This window comes from Lepidochelys kempii, chromosome 3 (genome assembly GCF_965140265.1).
Source record: "Lepidochelys kempii isolate rLepKem1 chromosome 3, rLepKem1.hap2, whole genome shotgun sequence".
NCBI classification, from domain to species: Eukaryota; Metazoa; Chordata; order Testudines; family Cheloniidae; genus Lepidochelys; species Lepidochelys kempii.
The window spans coordinates 49,697,773-49,717,101 of NC_133258.1; the positions used below are offsets into that span (position 1 = coordinate 49,697,773).

At 44.4% G+C, this 19,329-nt stretch overlaps 1 protein-coding gene across 9 annotated transcripts in view; it reads left to right on the top strand.

The window, feature by feature from the left end:
* The first annotated feature begins 2,151 nt into the window (after positions 1-2,151).
* The window catches only part of LOC140908681 (isoaspartyl peptidase/L-asparaginase-like), a 240,900-nt gene continuing 223,722 nt past the window's right edge, over positions 2,152-19,329 (top strand). For 7 of the 9 annotated variants that reach the window (XR_012157954.1, XR_012157952.1, XR_012157953.1 and 4 more), the window contains exons 1-2: positions 2,152-2,260; positions 13,358-13,578. Coding sequence is in view for 6 of the 9 variants with exons in the window: in XM_073336339.1 (XP_073192440.1) it covers positions 13,386-13,578 (193 nt within the window). In the remaining 3 variants the exon portion in view is untranslated. Of the gene's footprint in view, positions 2,261-2,740; positions 3,034-13,357; positions 13,579-19,329 lie in introns of those variants that run through there. The other 2 variants (XM_073336337.1, XM_073336338.1) reach the window with 2 other exon arrangements.

Consider the following 19,329-nt stretch of genomic DNA (forward strand, 5'->3'; position numbering starts at 1 on the left):
GGCGGCAATTCAGCAGCGACTGCTTGGGGTGGCAAAATTGGTAGAGCCACCCCTGCCGGGAGGGGGTGGTCAGGAGACAAGGAGCGCGGGGGGGGTGGAGGTTGGATGGGTGGAGGGTTCTGAGGGGGGCAATCAGGGGGCAGAGGGTCCTGGGAGAGGGTGGTCAGGGGACAAGGAGTCGGGGGGTTGGATGGGTCAGGGGTTATGAGGGGGGCAGTCAGGGGGCAGGAAGTGGGCCGGCTGTTTGGGGAGCCACAGCCTTCCCTACACCAGTGCAGTGTATTAAATTTCTCCCTGTAGGAAAATGCTACTTATGGTGTACTACTTACAGCTGCTAATCCTGCTGCTACGCAAATAGCACTTTCCTACGGGGAGAAATTTAATATACTACACTGGCGGGCAGAACCCCAGACTGGCAGAGGCCCGAGCGACTCAGCCTGCCACCAGTCTGGGGTTCCATGTGCTGGCTCCTGACAGCCAGGGTCCTGGCCGCCGGCCCCACTCAGCCCGCTGCTGGCCTGGGGTTCTGTCCACCCAGGCCGGCAGTGGGCTGAGCAGGGGTGGCGGCCGGTACCCCGGCAGGCAACACTATGCCAGTAAAAATCGGCTTGCGTGCCGCCTTTGGAACGTGTGCCAAAGGTTGCCGACCCCTGTGATAGAGTGTGCCTGAGGAATCACACCTCTAATACTGGGGGCCAAAGGGGTACCATTAAAGAACAGCTGCATCCAAGGTGTTATATAGTCCCTTTGATTATGGCAGAATCTGTCTGGATCTAAGAGTAATCGCAGAAAGTTCTAATACGTTGACAGTAAATGTGGACTTTGGTATTTCCCATCTGACTGATCCTTTATCATCAACCCACAAAGGAGAAACTGTCAAGGAACAAGAGAACAACTCAGACTCTAATGAAAGGCTGATACTGAGAAGAACAGTATCAGATTGAACCTCCTGAAAGACTCATAGAGACTTGCTAACCTGCCTGAAGAAAGGGTGTTTGAGAAAAGTGAGTGGCAAAGACTCACTTAAGAGTGATGTGCTGGTAACCTCTCTTCTCTAGTTTCAGAGCAGTAGCCGTGTTAGTCTGTATCCGCAAAAAGAAAAGGAGTACTTGTGGCATGTCTCTAAGGTGCTACAAGTACTCCTTTTCGTCTCTTCTCTAGCTAATTGGCACATTGTACTACATGGGCTGAAAATTTAATGCATGTGTCATTAGATAGTTGTTAGCTGTTATTTATATATATATATATATACACACATACACACAAGAGTTAATTTGTTTTTCTTTAAGACGGAAGATGTAGAAATATGTTTGTAGAAGATTATAATTTTTAGATACTCCCTTATAAGGGACAGTATTATCAACATGGGCATTTGTAGATGTGCCCTGGAGGGGAGGGTTGGGAACATCACAGGGCTTTGTGCAGCAGTTCACCAGAGATGCTCTCCAGCTTGTTTTATTAAAATTTTATTCCTTTCCCATTCACTGGTTTGTTATTTAATGTACCCCAAGATCATTGCAATTTTGATTTAAATCAATCCACGCTACATCAGCTGTGAAGAACCAGCAGTGCAGAGGAGTAGAGCCTGCCATAAGAAGCACATGAGGATTTTGAGGTTGTTGGGGGATTAGGGTTTCCAACCCACCAAGATTTTCTTGGAATCTCCAAGAATTAAAGATTAATCTTTAATGAAAGATTATGTCATGTGACCAAACATTCAGGAATATACCCAACCAAAACTGGCAACCTTATGGTGGATGTAGCAATGAAAGGGTAAAGGAACGGGCAGGAGCAAGTTAGGGGAGGTAGATGAGGCTCCTGCTTTTCTCCTCCAATTTAGAACTCTGGGCAATTAAACTTATCCTGAAAATACTAAGAGTAAATAGCACTGCTATTTTCATTTATTTATAGGAATTCTGGCATTCTAAAGGTCCGCAGAGATTTGCTATTCCTGCAAGTAGGCAGTTTGCAGCAATTTGGAAATAAGCAATGTTAATAATTGATGTCATAATAGTTCTTTGAGGACTCTTGACTTGGGAGGTGAACAGCTCAGAAAACTTCATTTTAACTGTCTGAGTTTTAGTTATACATTTACCAGGCTTTGATAATACTTAGGAAATACACAGACAAAGGCTGGCATTCAGTTTTGGATTTGGAAGTCTAGGATTAATACTTATTTGTGCTGCGTTTTACTCACATTTATTGTGTTCAGGAGTCTTCTAAGGACTGTATGAGGCAGAGCTGTTTGTGTGACTTGAAGGTAAGTGTGCTTTTTAAGAGTATTGCTATTTTGTATTATATAATCAGGAATGTGTCTCTTCCATAACGTTAGCTCAATCCTGTTCCTCTAGCTTGTATATCAAAGTTATTTGGTGATTATATTTAAAGAAAAAGAAAACAAATAGACATGGAGGAAATAATGTTAGCTTTCTCTTCTGCTAGGGATTCCTTCTTGCCTGAGTGGGGTCCTGTGCCCTTTTAGCAGTGCTATTCTATAGTTCTATTCTGTAGTGCACTCTCCTGAGAGAATAGTTCAGGGCCTATATTCTTTTTGTGAGCTATACAATATGTGTTCTGCCATGCCAGCCTCACGTGAGGTGGATTTCTAGTATCCCTGGTGGTAGCAGTCTTGTGTGAGCTTCTGTCTCTTTAAGGCTGGTCTGGAGGAGTGGCTCACACAGGGCTGTCTTGGCCTGGAAATTGGCAGGAGGAAGCTGTTCTGAGCTGTGGCTGAGGGCTGTAGCTGCCTATTGTGCTGTGCTGCTCACCCCTCCCTTTCACATACACCACTCCTTTTCTGAGCCTTTTTCCCAGATCCGTACCTTTCCCGGCTTTGGTTGGCTCACTGCCCACTGCTTCTTTGCTGCAGCTGCGGAACTGCTTATAACTGAGCCTCTCCGCTCAGTCACCCTTTAATTCTGTGCCCCTGAGCAGACCCAGCAGACAGTCGGCCTTCTCTTGGGCCTCTGCTGCTGCAGTGCTGTGCAACAACTGCCCTATCTGCTGCTTGAGTGCTCTGGTTCCTACCCCAAGGTAAGTCACAGAGGGCAGCTCTCTTCAGACCTACCTGGGATCAGCTTTTGGAAGGGTGTTATGAGGTAGCCCTCATCTGCAGTATTAACTGAGTTAACTGACCTGGGCCTTTCCCTTGTATTTCCTCCTCCCCTCCCACTATGCTGTATAGGACTTCAGGTAATTCAAGTCAGGTCAATCTGTGCAAAGTAAGTGTTCATTACAACATGATGTAACAGATTGTTTATGCACAGGTGCCAACTTCTTATGGCGCCCGTGGGTGCTTGCGCCCTGCCCCCATTCCAACCTCTTCCCCCAGAGTCCCAGCCCCAACTCCGCCTCGTCCCTGTCCCTATTGGACCCCTCCCCAAATCCCCGCCCCAGCCCCACCTCCTCCCCTGAGTGCGCCACGTTCCCCCTTTTCCCCATTCCCTCCCAGTGCTTGTTTCGCAGTGGCAAACGCTGGGAGGGAGGGGGAAAAAGCAGGCACGTGGCGCACTCGGGGAGGAGGCAGAGGTGGAACAGAGGCGCAGGTGAGCTGGAGCGGGGATCTGCCAGTGGGTGCAGAGCACCCACCAATTTTTCCCATCAGGTGCTCCAGCTCCGGAGCTCCAGCCTATGGGTGCTCCAGGCCCGGAGCACCCACAGAGTCAGCGCCTATGGTTCATAAGTGTATTGAGCCGAAATTATTGATGTCATAATTAGGATGGTGCCCTGTTATACTGCATGCTGTACAGACATAAATGTAGTTTTTCCTGAAAACCTTACAGTGCAGTTTAAGACCAGGCATGACAAGTGAGTGTAAGAAACCATACTTAAAGGCGTGTGAAAAGAGTGGAGGGTCTATCACCCACCCCCTGCCCTAAGGTCACTTCTGCTCTGCCAGCCCCCCCTTGTCAACTCTGTCCCCCTGCCCGCCCTTTCCCTTAACCTCTGCTCCTTTTACAGCTCCTAACATTCTACATCCACCTCTCCCAGGCCTAGGGGGAGGGTATTACAACAGGTTTCACTCTCCCCCTTCTTGGACCTGGTATTGTGGGGAAGGCTAGGAGAAGCATAAGAACATAAGAATGGTCATACTGGGTCAGACCAAAGGTCCATCCAGCCCAGTATCCTGTCTGCCAACAGTGACCAATGCCAGGTGCCCCAGAGGGAGTGAACCTAACAGGTAATGATCAAGTGATCTCTCTCCTGCTATCCATCTCCACACTCTGAGAAAGTAGACGAGCTGTTCTGTTGTTCACAGGAAAGGAGGAGAAAAACAGAGCTTCCCTGATCTCCTGGGCACTTTCTACTTCCCCTCTCCTCCAGGGCGAGGGACCCGGATGGCTCCTCTGCTCTTCCCCCCTCCACTGGCTCAAGGGAACTCTGGACACTAAGAGTAAAGCTCTGCTGTGCAGGAGATAAAACTTTATCCAGGGGTGGTCCCAGACTGTGGAACTAATGGTCATCACAAACCCGAGTGCTACTGGTTCCAACTCAAGTTTGGGGCACGGTTCTTTGACTTTACCTTCTCACACACACACACACACCAGATATTTTTAAAAAAAAACAATCTACCAAAACAAGACAAAGTGCACATGCTCTACTTATCCTCTCCCGCAGGGGGAGGAGAGAACAAAACACACAACAGATGTTAGTCATGTTGCTTAATGACTTTCTTGAAGGTGCTCAGATATTATAGTGATGCATGTGATATAAGGACCTATATAGAATAAAACAGTGTCAATGCCTGAGGGGAGAGAGCTCTACCTGCTTTCCGCAGCAGCCCAGGAGGCTTTCCCCACTTGCCCCAAAATATAGGCAAGTGGGGAAAGCCACCAATTGGAGCAGGTTTTTCCTCAGGCTGTACTAAATGTGTGTTCCCCTCCACAAGCCAACTTGCTTATTTGAAATTTTATTTTCTGGGTCAGTGACCTGGAAAGCTTTAAGCACTGACACTGGGAGAAAAGGGGTTAGAAAGAAGAAAGTTTGCTATAAGCGCATGTGGGTACAAAGGTAAGTAACTGCACAACTTTGATTAATGGTGATTTTTTTGGAGGATGGAGCAAGGAACAAAGTGAGACTTTGGTGAAAGAGGGAGTTGTCATCAGTTGACGGGTATGTGTGCTCTCTCAGTATGCTGTCCCAGCCCTGTGCAGATAGTTGGTTCAACAGACCGCAATAGTACTCTGACTGCTCCCCACACCAACGTGCAACCTGGAACTGGGGTACCGCTGAGCCCTGTCTCACCAGCCTGGGCTCCCTCTCATACTGTGCCTGACGAGCTGCAGACCTCTCCCAGTCCTACACTCACACAAACCTTTACACCAGCAGGGACACACTCAGCTGCAGTTACATGAAGGCTTCTCCCCAGTTCCACAGCCTAGGACCTCAGAGCTGTACCATCTTGCCCTGGTCAAAATCCTGAGCAGTATAAATGTATTACCTAGTCCACCCCTCCCTCTATGTGGAGAGGACAATGCCCCAACCCCTGTGCCTGAGCAGATTCCTCACACACTTCAAGCAAACCATACTATTTTAGGTATAAATATAAAACAAGTTTATTAAATATGGAAAGATAGATTTTAAGTTATTTCAAGTAATAGTGATTATAAGTGATAGCAATCAAAGATGGCTACCTAAGAAATAAACAAAATTCCAATCTAAGTCTTATAAACTAGATAGGATTTGAATCAAACAGTGTTTCACCCTGTTAGATAGAACAAACAGTCCATCAAGCATCCATACATGGGCAGGGCTTCCTTCTTTCCTGCCTGGGACCCTCCCCAGTTCAGCCTTTGTTCCTAAGACGTTGTGTTGTAGGGGAGTGAGGCCCTGTCATGATGTCACTTCCCCCTTTTATATCTTGTTCCAACATGCTGGAAAGATCTTTTGCTGTGACTTGAGTCAAACAGTTCCCATTGTGTAGTGCTATCTCTGAGAGGTTTCTGTTGTCCCCAGTTCCTGGGGTAATCCTTGTGAGGGTGTGTATCTCCTCAACAGGCCGTCAACATTGTTTGGCTTTTTTATTATTGTACCTGAAAGGCTGCTTGTGCGTGTTCCCGGCCTCACATGTTTCAGTAGCACATACATAGCAAAAATTTATAACTTCCTATACAATGAGAGCACATACAACTTAACAGGATATTAATGTTCAACATACAAAAACTTTTAGAATGATACCTCACAAGGCATATGTTGTACAAAACATATCAATATCACCATGGTGAATATAAGGTGCAGAATGTCTCTTTGGGGCAGAGTGTCATAAGTACTACCCAGAAAGAAAGACCATGGCACTGTTCAGTGACAAATGCTCTTGGCCAGGTTTATTGCCCTCAAGGCACAGTCCCAATTCCTTGGATCGGTGGTTACAGGTAGGCTAATACACGAGTATCTAATGGCAAGGAGTGGCTCAGTCATGAGGTACCCCAACATTTATAGACTGAGACAAACAACTTACATACCACCTTTTGTATTTCATGACATCTGCTTGTTACCTCCCCTTGTATCTTGCTCCAGGTGTCTCGGGCAAAACATCCCTAGTCATCACTTCCATCAAACCCTCTTATCTGGTGTTAGGTCAGGACGTACCTTCGTTAATCTTCTGAAGTGTGTTCACACGCGTGCCCAGTGTCTGTTGCTTCTTAGGAGCGCCTGTGTTCGAGCAACACTAGCAGTGCCCTTGCCAAGTTCATGTATCAAACAGTGAACCTTGTAAACATCTGCTTTAATACATGGCTTTAATATGGTTCAGGCCTCAGATCTTATACCAGGCCCAGTGCTCCAGGCTCTCTCTCCCTTTCTCTCCCCTATAGGAGTATACAGAAGAATAGGACAGGTTAGAATAATGCATTTTTGCAAGTTAGTGGGAAGATAGTGGAAGAACTGTAATAGCTAGCCACACACAAATTATATTATGCCTTGTTAATTTTCCATCAGTTCAAAGGCCTATAGATGGAAACTTTGCTCAACCGCAAAATAAAGAAAAGTAATTTAAGCTGAGAAGTATTTTCAAAATGCAAGTAACATGTAGAGTGCTGTAAACTCTTTGAAACTATGAGCCAAATATTTAGGGGCAATTTAAAGCTTTAACATACCAACTGCAGTCATAAGAATCCCTTCACTACTAGCTGTGCACCTGCTGCCATCATCAGCTGAGAACATATTTAACTTTAAAAAAAAATCAGAAATAATAGTTTATCTACTGACAGTATAAATAACACCAACTATTACTATAACGAAAAGCAAGGTCAGGGGAAAAAAACCCACTTTCTTCTGTTTTCCTCCTCCATTTCTTTGGGAATTTGACTGTGCTTTGTGTCTACTTAGCCTGTACTCCTTCCTCCGCAGATTCAGTTTGCAGCTGATCTACATGGGCAGGCACCTTCACTTACTGTAGTTGAAGTAATTATTACTGTTATAACCTGCAGGATTGGGGTTTAGTCCACTTCCCCCATTTGTTTGTGGTTTTCACACAGCAATGTGAGACCACACATTTTAAAACCAGGAAATTGTCATTGTAAACTCACAAGTACTGTCAAGTGATTGATAACAAGTGTAACACCTGGGTAGAAGGGTGGACTCTACATAATTAGCCATACCCAAATCTGTTCATAGCCCCTGTTCCAGGGCTCTGTTTATTATCCCAGAAAGAAACAGTAGAGAGACAATATAAAATAACAATCTCATTCTCAAACTAGATTGTGCTCCTCAGCCTTCTGTAGCTTCCCAGTCAGAATCTCTACTCACCCTAGGTGGATCCACTTCATAGTGCTCTGTTGTATTTCAAGGGGAATGTTCTCCTCTAAACCCCTAATTGATATCATCACCTGATTTTGCCTAGTTAGGTTAGATGATTCCCAGCACCTGTCTGCTGGGCTCCTCTCCAAAACAGGATTGGGTGCTCCTCCCACTATTACAATGTGCAGAAACTTTTAACTCATATTTTTGAACTGATTATATCTCATTCTATGCTGTCCTTTTAACATTCAGCTAGAATCCATGGACTTCTAGGATAGCATAGCAAGTTCAATTTATTTTAAACTGTTCAGAACTTTTGGTTGCTTTGAAACATTTTATACACAAAGGTCTAAACTTATGTCTTCCTAGTGAAACCTATCTAGTGTTCAGTTAAATAATTGCTTTCCCATATCTGAGGAGAAATGGTTAAGGAATAAGTTTTGTGCTTGAAAATTACAGAGCGGGTGAATGGGATGTTAAACAAACCAAGTGCAGGGTTACTGATATGCAGATAAATGGGGAGAGTGACATGGAGAGGGACAGCAAGGGGGTGCAAGGGAAGGGGAAAGAGATGGAGATGGGGAAAGGTCTGCAAAATGAAAAAGACACTTTACAAACTGATTTGTCTGCCTTTCCAATTTCTGCCTATGCAACTCCTGAGAGTTTATTCTAGGTAGAACTGGTAGTGCTACCTACATTTAAGATTTTCCAATACTTCACATTATAAACGTCTGTTTTCAATTTCTTATATTTCTGCCAAACTTCAACCGTTCAGGTTGAAACAACACCACTTTAATTCATTCCCAGACCATTATGTGTCCTGTATGTTGAATGAAGTCCTATGGAAAAAATAGTATGTGATCATGTAATAAAGGCTTTATCATGATGCATTTACAGAAAGGAGGGGAAAATTAAGATTGCCTTAACCCTAGCATTTCCTAACTTTTGAATGCTTGACTTTGTAACCGTAATGTTCTTTTAACATAGTTTTTGTATGTAATTTGAATATATAGGAAGACTGTTTATGTAATATACATTTCATTTTGTCTGGAGTTTTGGATTTTCTGGTCTATTTAACCTCACAGATTATGCAAACTTTGAAACATTTGGCTGCGACCCAGTAGGAAAATCACGACACCTAATGGGACCCTTCTGATCCATCATAAAAGTATGATAAGGGATAAAACACATCAGAAAAGGACCAGCATTCTAGTAAACATACTGTTGTGACCACTGCTTTGTCAGTTGTCACATGCTTTGAATTATATAGTGCACAAAATTCTGTATAAATGTACATTCTAATAATTACATATTCAGGTATTCACCATTGAATGTACAATCCTTCATTCAGACTATCAAATCAAAATTGTGTTCTCTCCAGGAGTACAACTCAGAATACAACCTGCCCTCTGGAATTTATGACCTGGGATTAGATCCAAGAAAGTGGGGTTCTGAAATTTGTATTGTTTAGGAATTTTCACTTTTCTCTTTAAGGAAATGGGGGTTTCCCTCCAAAGTTGGGTTGTGAGCGGAAGCCCTAATAAGAATGCTTCTAGTAGACCTAGATTGGATCACTTAAATTGCAGTGCCAGCCTTCAAGAGTTAGTAACCCATAGGAGACAACAAAAGGGAAACGGTTACAATTTTTCAAAGCAGGAGTCAGTATTAAACTAATGGAGAAGCACATAGCTCTGCGATTACACATCTGTGCCCCTACCTACTGTCATGAGTCTTCTAGCACTTTCCTGCTTGAGCCATGCACCCCTGCTAACTACATTCCCTTCTTGCCCATCCTGCTTCACTCTTCCTTCCACGCTTCTAAGGATATGTCTATACTGCAATTAAAATGCTGAACTGGCCTCTGCCAGTTGATTCAGGCTCTCAGGGTTTGGGCTAAGAGACTGATTAATTGTGGTTTATACGTTCAGGCTTGCCTCTGTGAAGTGCGAGGGTCCCAGAGCTTGGGCTGCAGTTCAAAACCTGAATGCCTACACTGCAATTAAACCCTTAGCAGGATCCCTGGGCGCCCGAGTCGGCTGGCATGGGCCAACAGCTTATTTTTAATTGCAGTGTAGCTATACCCTTCGTGGAATAATGTCCCTAATCCTGTATGCTACACAAGCTTATTTTTTTTCTTATTTCCTCAGCCTCTCCCACAATAACCCACATTCCTGTCCAAAACATACAGCATCATAATTACAAACAGCAACATAGAGATGAAATCCTTTCCCATTAAAGTGAATGGGATTTTTGCAGTTTACTTCAATGGGGCCAGCATTTCACGCATAATGTGTTCAATGGGAAAACAAGCAATCTCTTAGCACTTCCTGAAGCCTTACTTCTCTGTGCCTAATATCATGTCTCTGTGCCATGTCATATTTAGTTTTCCATACTGCGAATAGCACATACTGTTTAGTGTTATGTACATAATAGATTGCAAGCTCCTGAGAAGCAGAGTTGCTTGATTCTTTCTGTAAAGCATTTTAGCCATATGTTGTGAATTTTATAAAGATACTAAATTATTGTGCTGTATATAGCCCACATACGCCTTAAAAATATAAAACTCCACAATTTAAATGCAAAACTTTTGTAAGAGGAAAAACAAGTCCTGACTTTGGTTTTGTTCACTCAGATTGCTATATTGAAACTGCTTTAGTTATAAGAAGTAGCATTTCTGTAGAGGAATGATAATTTTCTTCAGTATGCTTTGACTTGGAAGTAATGAAAATAAGGAAAACTTTTCATAGTATCCTAACAAAGGCCCTGATTCAGTAAAGCATTTAATTACATGATGAATTTTCATCATGGGTTGAACTACTCACATGCTTGAAGTTAAGCATTTGCTTATGTAACACTGACAGACCCTGGTCTTTGTCAGGTGGGATCCAACCTGGGACCTCTGGAGCTAAATGCATGAGCCTCTACTGCAGGGATTGGCAACCTCTGGCACACAGCCTGCCAGGGTAAGCCACCTGGCGGGCCAGGCCAGTTTGTTTACTTGCCGCATCCGCAGATTCGGCCGATCACGGCTCCCACTGTCCGCAGTTTGCCACTCCAGGCAAATGGGGGATGTGGGAAGTGCTGGGGCCGAGGGATGTGCTGGCCAGCGCTTCCTGCAGCCCCCATTGACCTGGAATGGTGAACCGCGACCAGTGGGAGCTGCGATCAACTGAACCTGCGGATGTGGCAGGTAAACAAACTGGCCCGGCCTGCCGGGGGCTTATCCTGGCGGGTCGCGGACGAAAGGTTGCCGATCCCTGCTCTACTGCCTGAGCTAAAAGCCACGTGGCCCTTAGCTAAGGCTGTAAAGCAGACTCATTAATCTCTAAGTGGTCTTGGTGCCAAACTGAAACTGAATCTGAAACTCAACTCACCATGAGGGCCACATGAGGACTAGTACAATGGCCCGAGGGCCACATCACTGAAACCTTTTCATACAATGATACAAAAGTATAGTCAAAAATGAAAAAAGTGAAGAGTAATATAGTATGCTATTAAAAGTCAACGTATTAACTTTTTAAAATCTGTAACGTGAAGAGGGGTTTTAATAAAATATAAACACTCAGTAATGCACCTCACTCAAATGATACAAATGCGTTTACTTTTAGAATTAGTTTGGTTAAAGCCCCCGCCCTCTGCCCCAGGCCCTGCCCCCAATTCCACCCCTTCCATGAGGCCCTGCCTCTGCCCCGCCTCGTTCCACCCCCACTTCACCCCCTCCCTGCCCCTATTCCAACCCCTTCCCCAAATCCCCGCACCAGCCCCGCCTCTTCTCTGCCTCCTCCCCTGAGCACGCCGCATCCCGCTCCTCCCCGGATAGTCCAAAGCACTGCCAAACAGCTGTTTGGCAGCGGGAAGTGCTGGGAGGTAGACGGAGGAGCAGGGACGTGGTGCGCTTGGGACGGGAGGGGAGCTTGGCTGCTGGTGCAGTTGGTGCCTATGGTGGGCTGCAGGAAATAACTCCCTGGGCTGCATACGGCCTGTGTGCCATGTGTTTGAGACCCCTGGCTTAAATTATAGTGGAGTGCCAGCTCTGTTACAGTTTAGAGTTAAGACCAGCTTTCTATTTAAAACTGGACTCTTCTAAGTGCTCTAAAACACTCTGATGTGTCATCATGGAATTACCCCTGAGCCTGCCTAAGCCTGATGACTCATCCCTGTGCCAGCAAGTGTAATAAATCATCAGAGCCAATTACTCCAGTTCTTGTGATAGACCATTCAACCAGGGTTCAGCCAATTCACATGTGAAGGCCCAACCATGTGATCCCACTAAGGTATATAGGCTCCTAAAACAAACTGTCTCTCTAGTGTACTTAATGTTGCTATGTGGTTGGGAATGTTTCAATTGTCTAGTAGTTTTAACAGACAGCAGCTGTGCTAGCTAGTCTCTACTCCTTCCTCACCTGGCTGCTAGACAATTATGTTACAAGAATGTTAGGCTTGCAAGGACCAGTCCTCAAAAGTTAGGAATGCTAGAGTTAAGTTTGACTGTGTATGTGAAACAGTAATTTTTAGAGGTTTACAACTCAACCAAAACTGTGTGGATTTCCATGGGGATAACATATGGCACCACTTTGATCCCCATCCAAATTTCATGTTTCTATTCCAAAGCCTGGAGGTAATAGAGCTCTTCAAATAAATGTTTAGGAAACTACTTAATGTTGGGAAAACTACTTATTTCCCTTTAACCTTCTTACTAGAAATACCTGAACTGTCTTCACTGAAGCTTCCAAAAGAATTCAACATGAAGCAGAGAGCAAAGATGGAAACTGTAGGTCTGAAAGGTTAAATTATGGAAAAGTTCCACTGAGAATAGGAGCTTAAAATGGAAAGTGTTAGGTATTCTTACCTAGAGGTATTGCTTCCAATAACATAGCATTTTAAAAAAATTGTATTAGAATTACATTTGTTGAATCCTGGTGACATATTTCACATGACATTTTGTGTCTCAGATTTTGTTTTTCTATGTAATTTGAAAAAAAACCCTTTTTTACATTAAAATGATGTGAAACTTTTTATTTGAATTTCAAAGGCACTCTTGCTCCAATTTTGGTGCAAAATTGCTCCAAATTTGCCTGTCAATTGAGGTTTGATCTCTGAAAGATAGTTTAATATGTTAATAATTGTGTCAGCCTCAATCCTCTAAGGAGATACACACAAATAAAAGGTTTCAGAGTAACAGCCGTGTTAGTCTGTATTCGCAAAAAGAAAAGGAGGACTTGTGGCACCTTAGAGACTAACCAATTTATTAGAGCATAAGCTTTCGTGAGCTACAGCTCACTTCCTCAGATGCATATCGTGGAAACTGCAGCAGGCTTTATATATACACAGGGGTTTGCTTACTCAGAGCTTCCTGTAAAATCTATTTATTGTGTAAAAACAGAAGAAGCGGGGGGATGGGGAGATAAACATTAATCTTTGATACTTATAATGCAAGGAACTATTCAGAAACTATGGGCCTGATCCTGTAACTAGACCCACCAGGTTGGAACTCTACGCATGTGCCAACACATACAAAGTAGGATTTGAGGCCTAAAAGATTAATTTCTTAATGTTCCTGAATGTTGTTCTGATGTGCAATATTAACATTAACATGAAAAGGACCTGTTTGTTTCAACAGATACCTCATCTTTGGCAATCTGGTTAAGATGGGCACAAATCCTGTTCTTGTAGTCCATGGTGGAGCTTGGGCAATACCAGATGAGTTTGCTGAAAGAAGCATCCTGGGAGTGAAAAATGCAGTTAAGAGTGGCTTTGCAGTGTTGGAAATGGGAGGAAGTTCAATGAAGGCTGTAGAAATTGCTGTGCGGGCCTTAGAAGATGATACTGTGTTTGATGCAGGTATTGTGATTTTAAAAAAAAACCAAACTCTTAAATACTTTAAATCATCTTAGTTTTGATATATCCACAATGTTGCCTCAAGAGTTCTCTCCATTTTGTGTTTATCTTTTATGCTGCTTGTTACATCTGCCCACCAAAGATCTTTATTTACACATTTCCTATGGAGCTGATTCAGTGCTGGATGATATGTTTCTTCTTTGTGCTGTTCAGTAATTGCTATTTTTTCAAAAAGTATTTACTGTTGTATGTGTGGTTGAGAGATTTACAGCTAAGGTTGGATTTTAGCAGATATCCGCTTGCTTTTTAGCAAGGGTAGTGAACAAAACTTTGAGGCTTTTTGATGTTTTCTCTGAATATTTTACAATTCAATTTCAAGGTTTAATCTGTTAAATCAGAGTTCCTAATAATATGAGTCCACAAAACAAGAAAAAATCCTATAGGTTAATAAATGTTTAAACAACTGCCATTACTGTGATGCTTCCCAGGGGTATGCAGGGTTGTGAGGCACCTTGCTACTACCTGTCCTTAGCTTGAGGGAGCCTTGTCTGTGGAGCCTTGCGTGGATATAAAATTTATATTTGTGGATACAAAATGGATATCTGCAGGGCTGAACCATGGGGCAAAAGCAGCAGCATGTCAGGCCACTGCTCACAGGAGCCAGCACCCAGCCAAGGCTCCTCTGACATGGTTGTACTGTCCCCAGCCCTGCCCATTGGGGCTGGCACCAAGCTCACAGGCAGCTGTCCCTGGTCATACTAGTGTGTGCAAGTGGCTCATATGCTCCCGGACAGGAGACGTGGACTGTTGTGTGGAAGGGATTGCTGTTTGGGAGTGTGTGAGTCACTTTGTTTATAGAGAAAGCAAGTATAAGTTTATTTAATGCACAACAGAGATTCAAACTATAGCAAGCAGAAATATTGAAAACAAAGGGCTAAATATAAAATAAAAACTTAACATGCATACTAGAGCCTAAACTTAACCACCAATTCACTGCCGTTATATAGAGCAAAACCTCACCCCAAATCCGGCCAGCCAGGCTTGACTGGGATCTTCTGTTCATGAGATAAGTCGAACTGTCTTCTTGCCTCCTCAGTGGAAAGATCCAGAGTTTGTGCACTTATGCACCTCTCTGCGAGCTTGCACCCAGAGGTCCCTGGGTCCATAGATGCCGTGTTTCTAATCAGCCGGGGTGTGCTCCTCCCCCTGACCCATTTTGCCTTGGTCCCATACCACTCCACCCCTTTGCCCCAAGGCCCCACCCCTACCCTGCTTCTTTGCACCCCTGCCCTGCCCCTTCCCCTCCCCTGAGCACACTGTGCCCTCTTTCCTCCCCCCAGTGCCTCCTGATGCTGCAAAACAGCTGATCCACAGCATGCGCTTGGCGGTGGGAGGGAGGTGGAGGTGCTTATCTGTGGGGCCCACCAGTGGGCAGGAGGTGCTGAGAGGAGGGGGAGGTGCTGATGGGGGGCTGCCAGTGGATGCTCAGCACCCACCACTTTTTCCTGTGGGTGCTCCAGCCCCAGAGCACCCATGGAGTCAGTGCCTGTGCCTGGGTCCCAGTTAATTAATCTCTCTGTGAATAATGACAGCCACTTAAAAACACAAGGTACCAGGGACTGCTTCAGCTTGATGGGAAGGATGTTTTTTTTGCTAGGGTATAGATGATGATGTGCAGTTCCATTCATGGGCTGGGTAACCTCCCACCTAGAGATCATCAACTTCAGGACATCGTGGCATGGAGGGGAGGCTGGAACTGGGCCTGAACTGGGAACAGGATTTGGACAATTGCTGGTGCTGCAGTCAGACTTTGGTTGTTCTGGAACCTGCTGGCCACAAGTCCCAGCACATGCTCAAACAGGCCCCTCTACAGCTGGTGCTCTTCTTGCTGTTGCTGGTGGTCCTGCCACTTACGGCATGGCAGTGGGAGATGCAATGCACAACCATCCTCTCCAACATGCTGTCATCTACAGCCTGATTCTTCCAATCCCATTCCGACACCTCTCTGCAGATTGAAGAGGTGGTCAGATCTCTTGATGAAATCCCCATGCATCTTCATCAACATTTATTCCTTCTCCATCCAAGGTTTTGGATCCTGGTGTTGTCCTCCCTCGCTTGCATTGAGAATAGTATATTTTTCTGTCTGGAGGGGATAAAAGTTTTTCCTCTTTAACTTTCTGCATCACAGGCTGGGAAAAGTGACAAGGGTTTTCTCCTGGGCATTCATTCTGCGTTTCTCTGCCTGGAAGCTGCTTGGTCCTCAGGATCCTCCCCAACTTCGCAATGAGAAAATCTGTATTTAAACTTTTTAATTTAAAAAAGCAGTTTGAGGGCTTGGGTGTGTCAAGCAACAGCAGAATGGTACTGGTGATAGGGTTAGCCTGTGGTGGCACTGGAAGATGTGAACTTGCTTGAGATCCCTGCGTGGAAGAGAGAACACTTTTTTTTCCCAAGCCTCTGGGAGAAAACCATCCCCCTGTGTCATTGAATTGTTCTGTTGTCTGGGGTGACTGATGGGCAGATTAATGACTGGAGGGCTTTCTCAAGGCATAGTATTGCCAGCTGGTCAAGTGTGGCGTTGCATGTGCTTCCTGCCTCAGTTTCTTCCTCCCCCAATTTTTCTTTCTCTCTCCCCGAGAGCTTCATATAGCTCATCTCTCCAGCTGAGTCACTCTCAAAATTCAGTCTCTTTTCAGGGTAACAGAAGTCCAAACAACCCAAAAGTATTCTCCTCTTCAGCCCACCTCTGGACTCCCTGTAAGTGCCTGCACTCTGGGGCAGAACACTGCCTCTCATGCTCTTTCCCTGGAGTCCCCTCATAGTCCCAGCCATTCTGGGCTGCCTTTCAGTCTCTCTGGTTCAGTTTCCCTGAGTCTCAGGCTGCTTCCCTAGAATCTTCCAGCCCCTACTTCAGGTGTCTCCCAGAGGAACCTAGCTTGCTCCCTCAAACTGAGTTTTCGTAGTCCTTTCAAAGAAATCACCCAGCTGATCAGGACCAGCTGGGGTAGGAGAGAGTAGTTAATCCAACACAAATGTGTCTGAGCCCAGCTACCCTTAAATGACCACTCAACCTGTGACAAGCGGACAACTGAGCTACAAAAAGTGGAAGGATGAAAAATTTTCTCTGCTAAGAAACCTGATAGACCGTTTGGAGTTCCTGCTACATGAGAAGTACTTCTGCATCATTATGAAGGGTGGACTAACATTTAGACCAATTTAGACCTAGTTCATTTTCCAGTAGCTTAAAACCACCACAGATTCCATTGGAAGAACTGACACGGATCAGAGCCCTTGTGGAGATGGAGGATGCAAGGTGAGTGATCTCTGGTAAACTTATTAGGATGCAAGTAGGTTCTTTTATTATTTTTAATATGTCTTTGGAGTAAAATATGCTTGCTCAGAAGGAACCAGGTGGTAACATAACATTACATTGTGTACCATCTCTGAGGGGAGAAGCAAAATAGGCCTGCTTAGGCAGACTGTCTTTTTCTGGGAATAATACAGTGAAGGCAGGGAACTCTTCAGCCTTGAAATACACTGGTCACCAGGGAGAGAGATTCAGATCTCCACCCAAGAAAGGCAACAGCTAGAAGGCCGGAAGGCTGAGGGTGCTCATTCTTTTCCCTCCCCTCTCTTTCCTCTCAGTACACATGCTCATGTTTGATTGTTGCCTCTTCAGTTTCAGCCTTGCTACCACTGCTCGACATACCTCTTGCATGGTGTCACAGTTCAGGGCAACTGCACCTGTATTTCCCCTTAGTGGTCCAGCAGGGGCAGCTGGATGTTGGACCCATATTTCTGACACACTTTGCAAGTACTCTGGAACTTGATATTCCAGAAGCCAGGAAACAGACCTATTCCCTAAGCCAGTGTTATTTTCTGAAGTTTGGGCTGCCCTTAAAAATGCTAATGCCAGTTTGAGAAAAAGCACGCTGCTATGTATGCCCGGTGTAACTATGCTTGTCCCTGTGTTTGCTGGCCTTGCTTGTCTTGTATTGCATAAAACTTCTACCCTCCCGCATACAGTACACTGCACGACTGTAACAGGCGGTGGTGGCCTTTTTTGTTGTCTATCTCCCTGACCATATCAACAATGTTGAGTTATTCTCTTACCCATCTGAGGCAATGGTTGTCCTTCTGGTCTGTTCCTCCATCTCCTCCCCAAACGGATTGGACTGGCTGTATCACAAAATGATGAGTGTCTGCTCTGCCTTAGTCAAGATTGCTGTGGACAGCCCTAGTTTCAGCTCCTCCTCTGAATCCTCAGTACTTGGTTGCCTCCACCCCTTGAATCCTAGACACGTCAAGTGCCCAGGGTACATGGTCTCCCTGCTTTGGGCACTGCTGAGCACCCAGTGCAGCTCCTGATAGAAAAGGGGAGTTCTGGGCTGGGTGTTGTGGTTCTTTGCCTGGCAGTATGGATTCTTCAGGAATTTTAACTTCTGCTGGCACTAAGGTCCAGTTTGGTGGATCTCTTCATCTGACTTACTGGAGATTCAATGATTAGTCTTGCACTCAAATACATATGTCTTTCTGGCCTCATACTACATGTTCTCAATAACTTTGATGTCTGCCTCAGTCCAAGTAGAAGCATGCTGATTTACTTTTCTGGATGTCATATGATTTGAATAAGTGCAACAGGAGCACTATACAGATGTTACAGTTACAGAAAGTTGTGTACTAAGGTAGGGTCCAAATACCAAAGCAGGTTATTTATACTGCCTGGAGTTGACTTTACAGAACTAGGGATAAATAGGTAGACACAACAGAGGCCCCAGGGGGAATTTTGGAAAGTTGTGGGGGGATGTGTCCGTACAGCAAATAATAGCTCAAGTGTCAGCAGCACTTGATCTTCAGCGGCCCCAGCTCAAGTTTAAAGCACCACCGCTTGAGCTAGAGATTTTTCTGTGTGGATGGGAGTCAGGTTGGGGTAACACTCAAGTTATATCTTGAGTTAACTTTGCAATAAAGCCAAGGCTTTATTCTAAATGTTCATAAGTATCCACCAGATCCCAGTCCTGAAAACTAAAATGAACATGCTTAACTTTACTATTGTGAATTGTTGCATTGACAGCAATTGAGTTACTCACAGTAGTAAATATAAGCACATATGTAAGTGTTTGCAGGATCAGGAACTAATTTTGGGTGCCTCCATTTTTTAAGCTTGATTTTTTTTAAGCTCAGCATCCAAAATCTTACACACTCACAAGAGCACTAAAGAACATTCTTTCCTGACTACCTCATGTAAAATGTCAACTGTTTCTCTTTGCGTTTAATATAATGTAAGTTGGAACAAAGAGTTTATGAAGTTTGATATTTATTTTCATTTGATTTTTTTTCCTTTACTGTTCTGTAATGTGAAAAAGCCCATTCTGTTTTGTGACATAGTTAAAGTGAAATTATTCAGTTGTCACTGTGGTGTCTCTAATAGCTGAATTCTGCTGTACTACAAATAACAGGGATAAAAATATTCCCCTTCTTTTCTACTTGCTGGAAGGTATAGTAAGGAGAGGATAGAATTTGACTTAACACAAGGAAGTTTAAAGTTGCCCTCTGGCAGGCAATTCCCCATCAAACACTCTGTACCCTATTTTTCATCTCTCATTTTTCAACCCAATTGATTAGCTAGAGTTATTTTTATTTTTACTTCCGAGTGGCAGTAGGAAAGAAACACTGAAGAAATATTTCTTTCTGAGAAGTAGATGGGCATAGATGCAACTGAGGGTAAAATTTGACCCACCATCACTTTCCAAA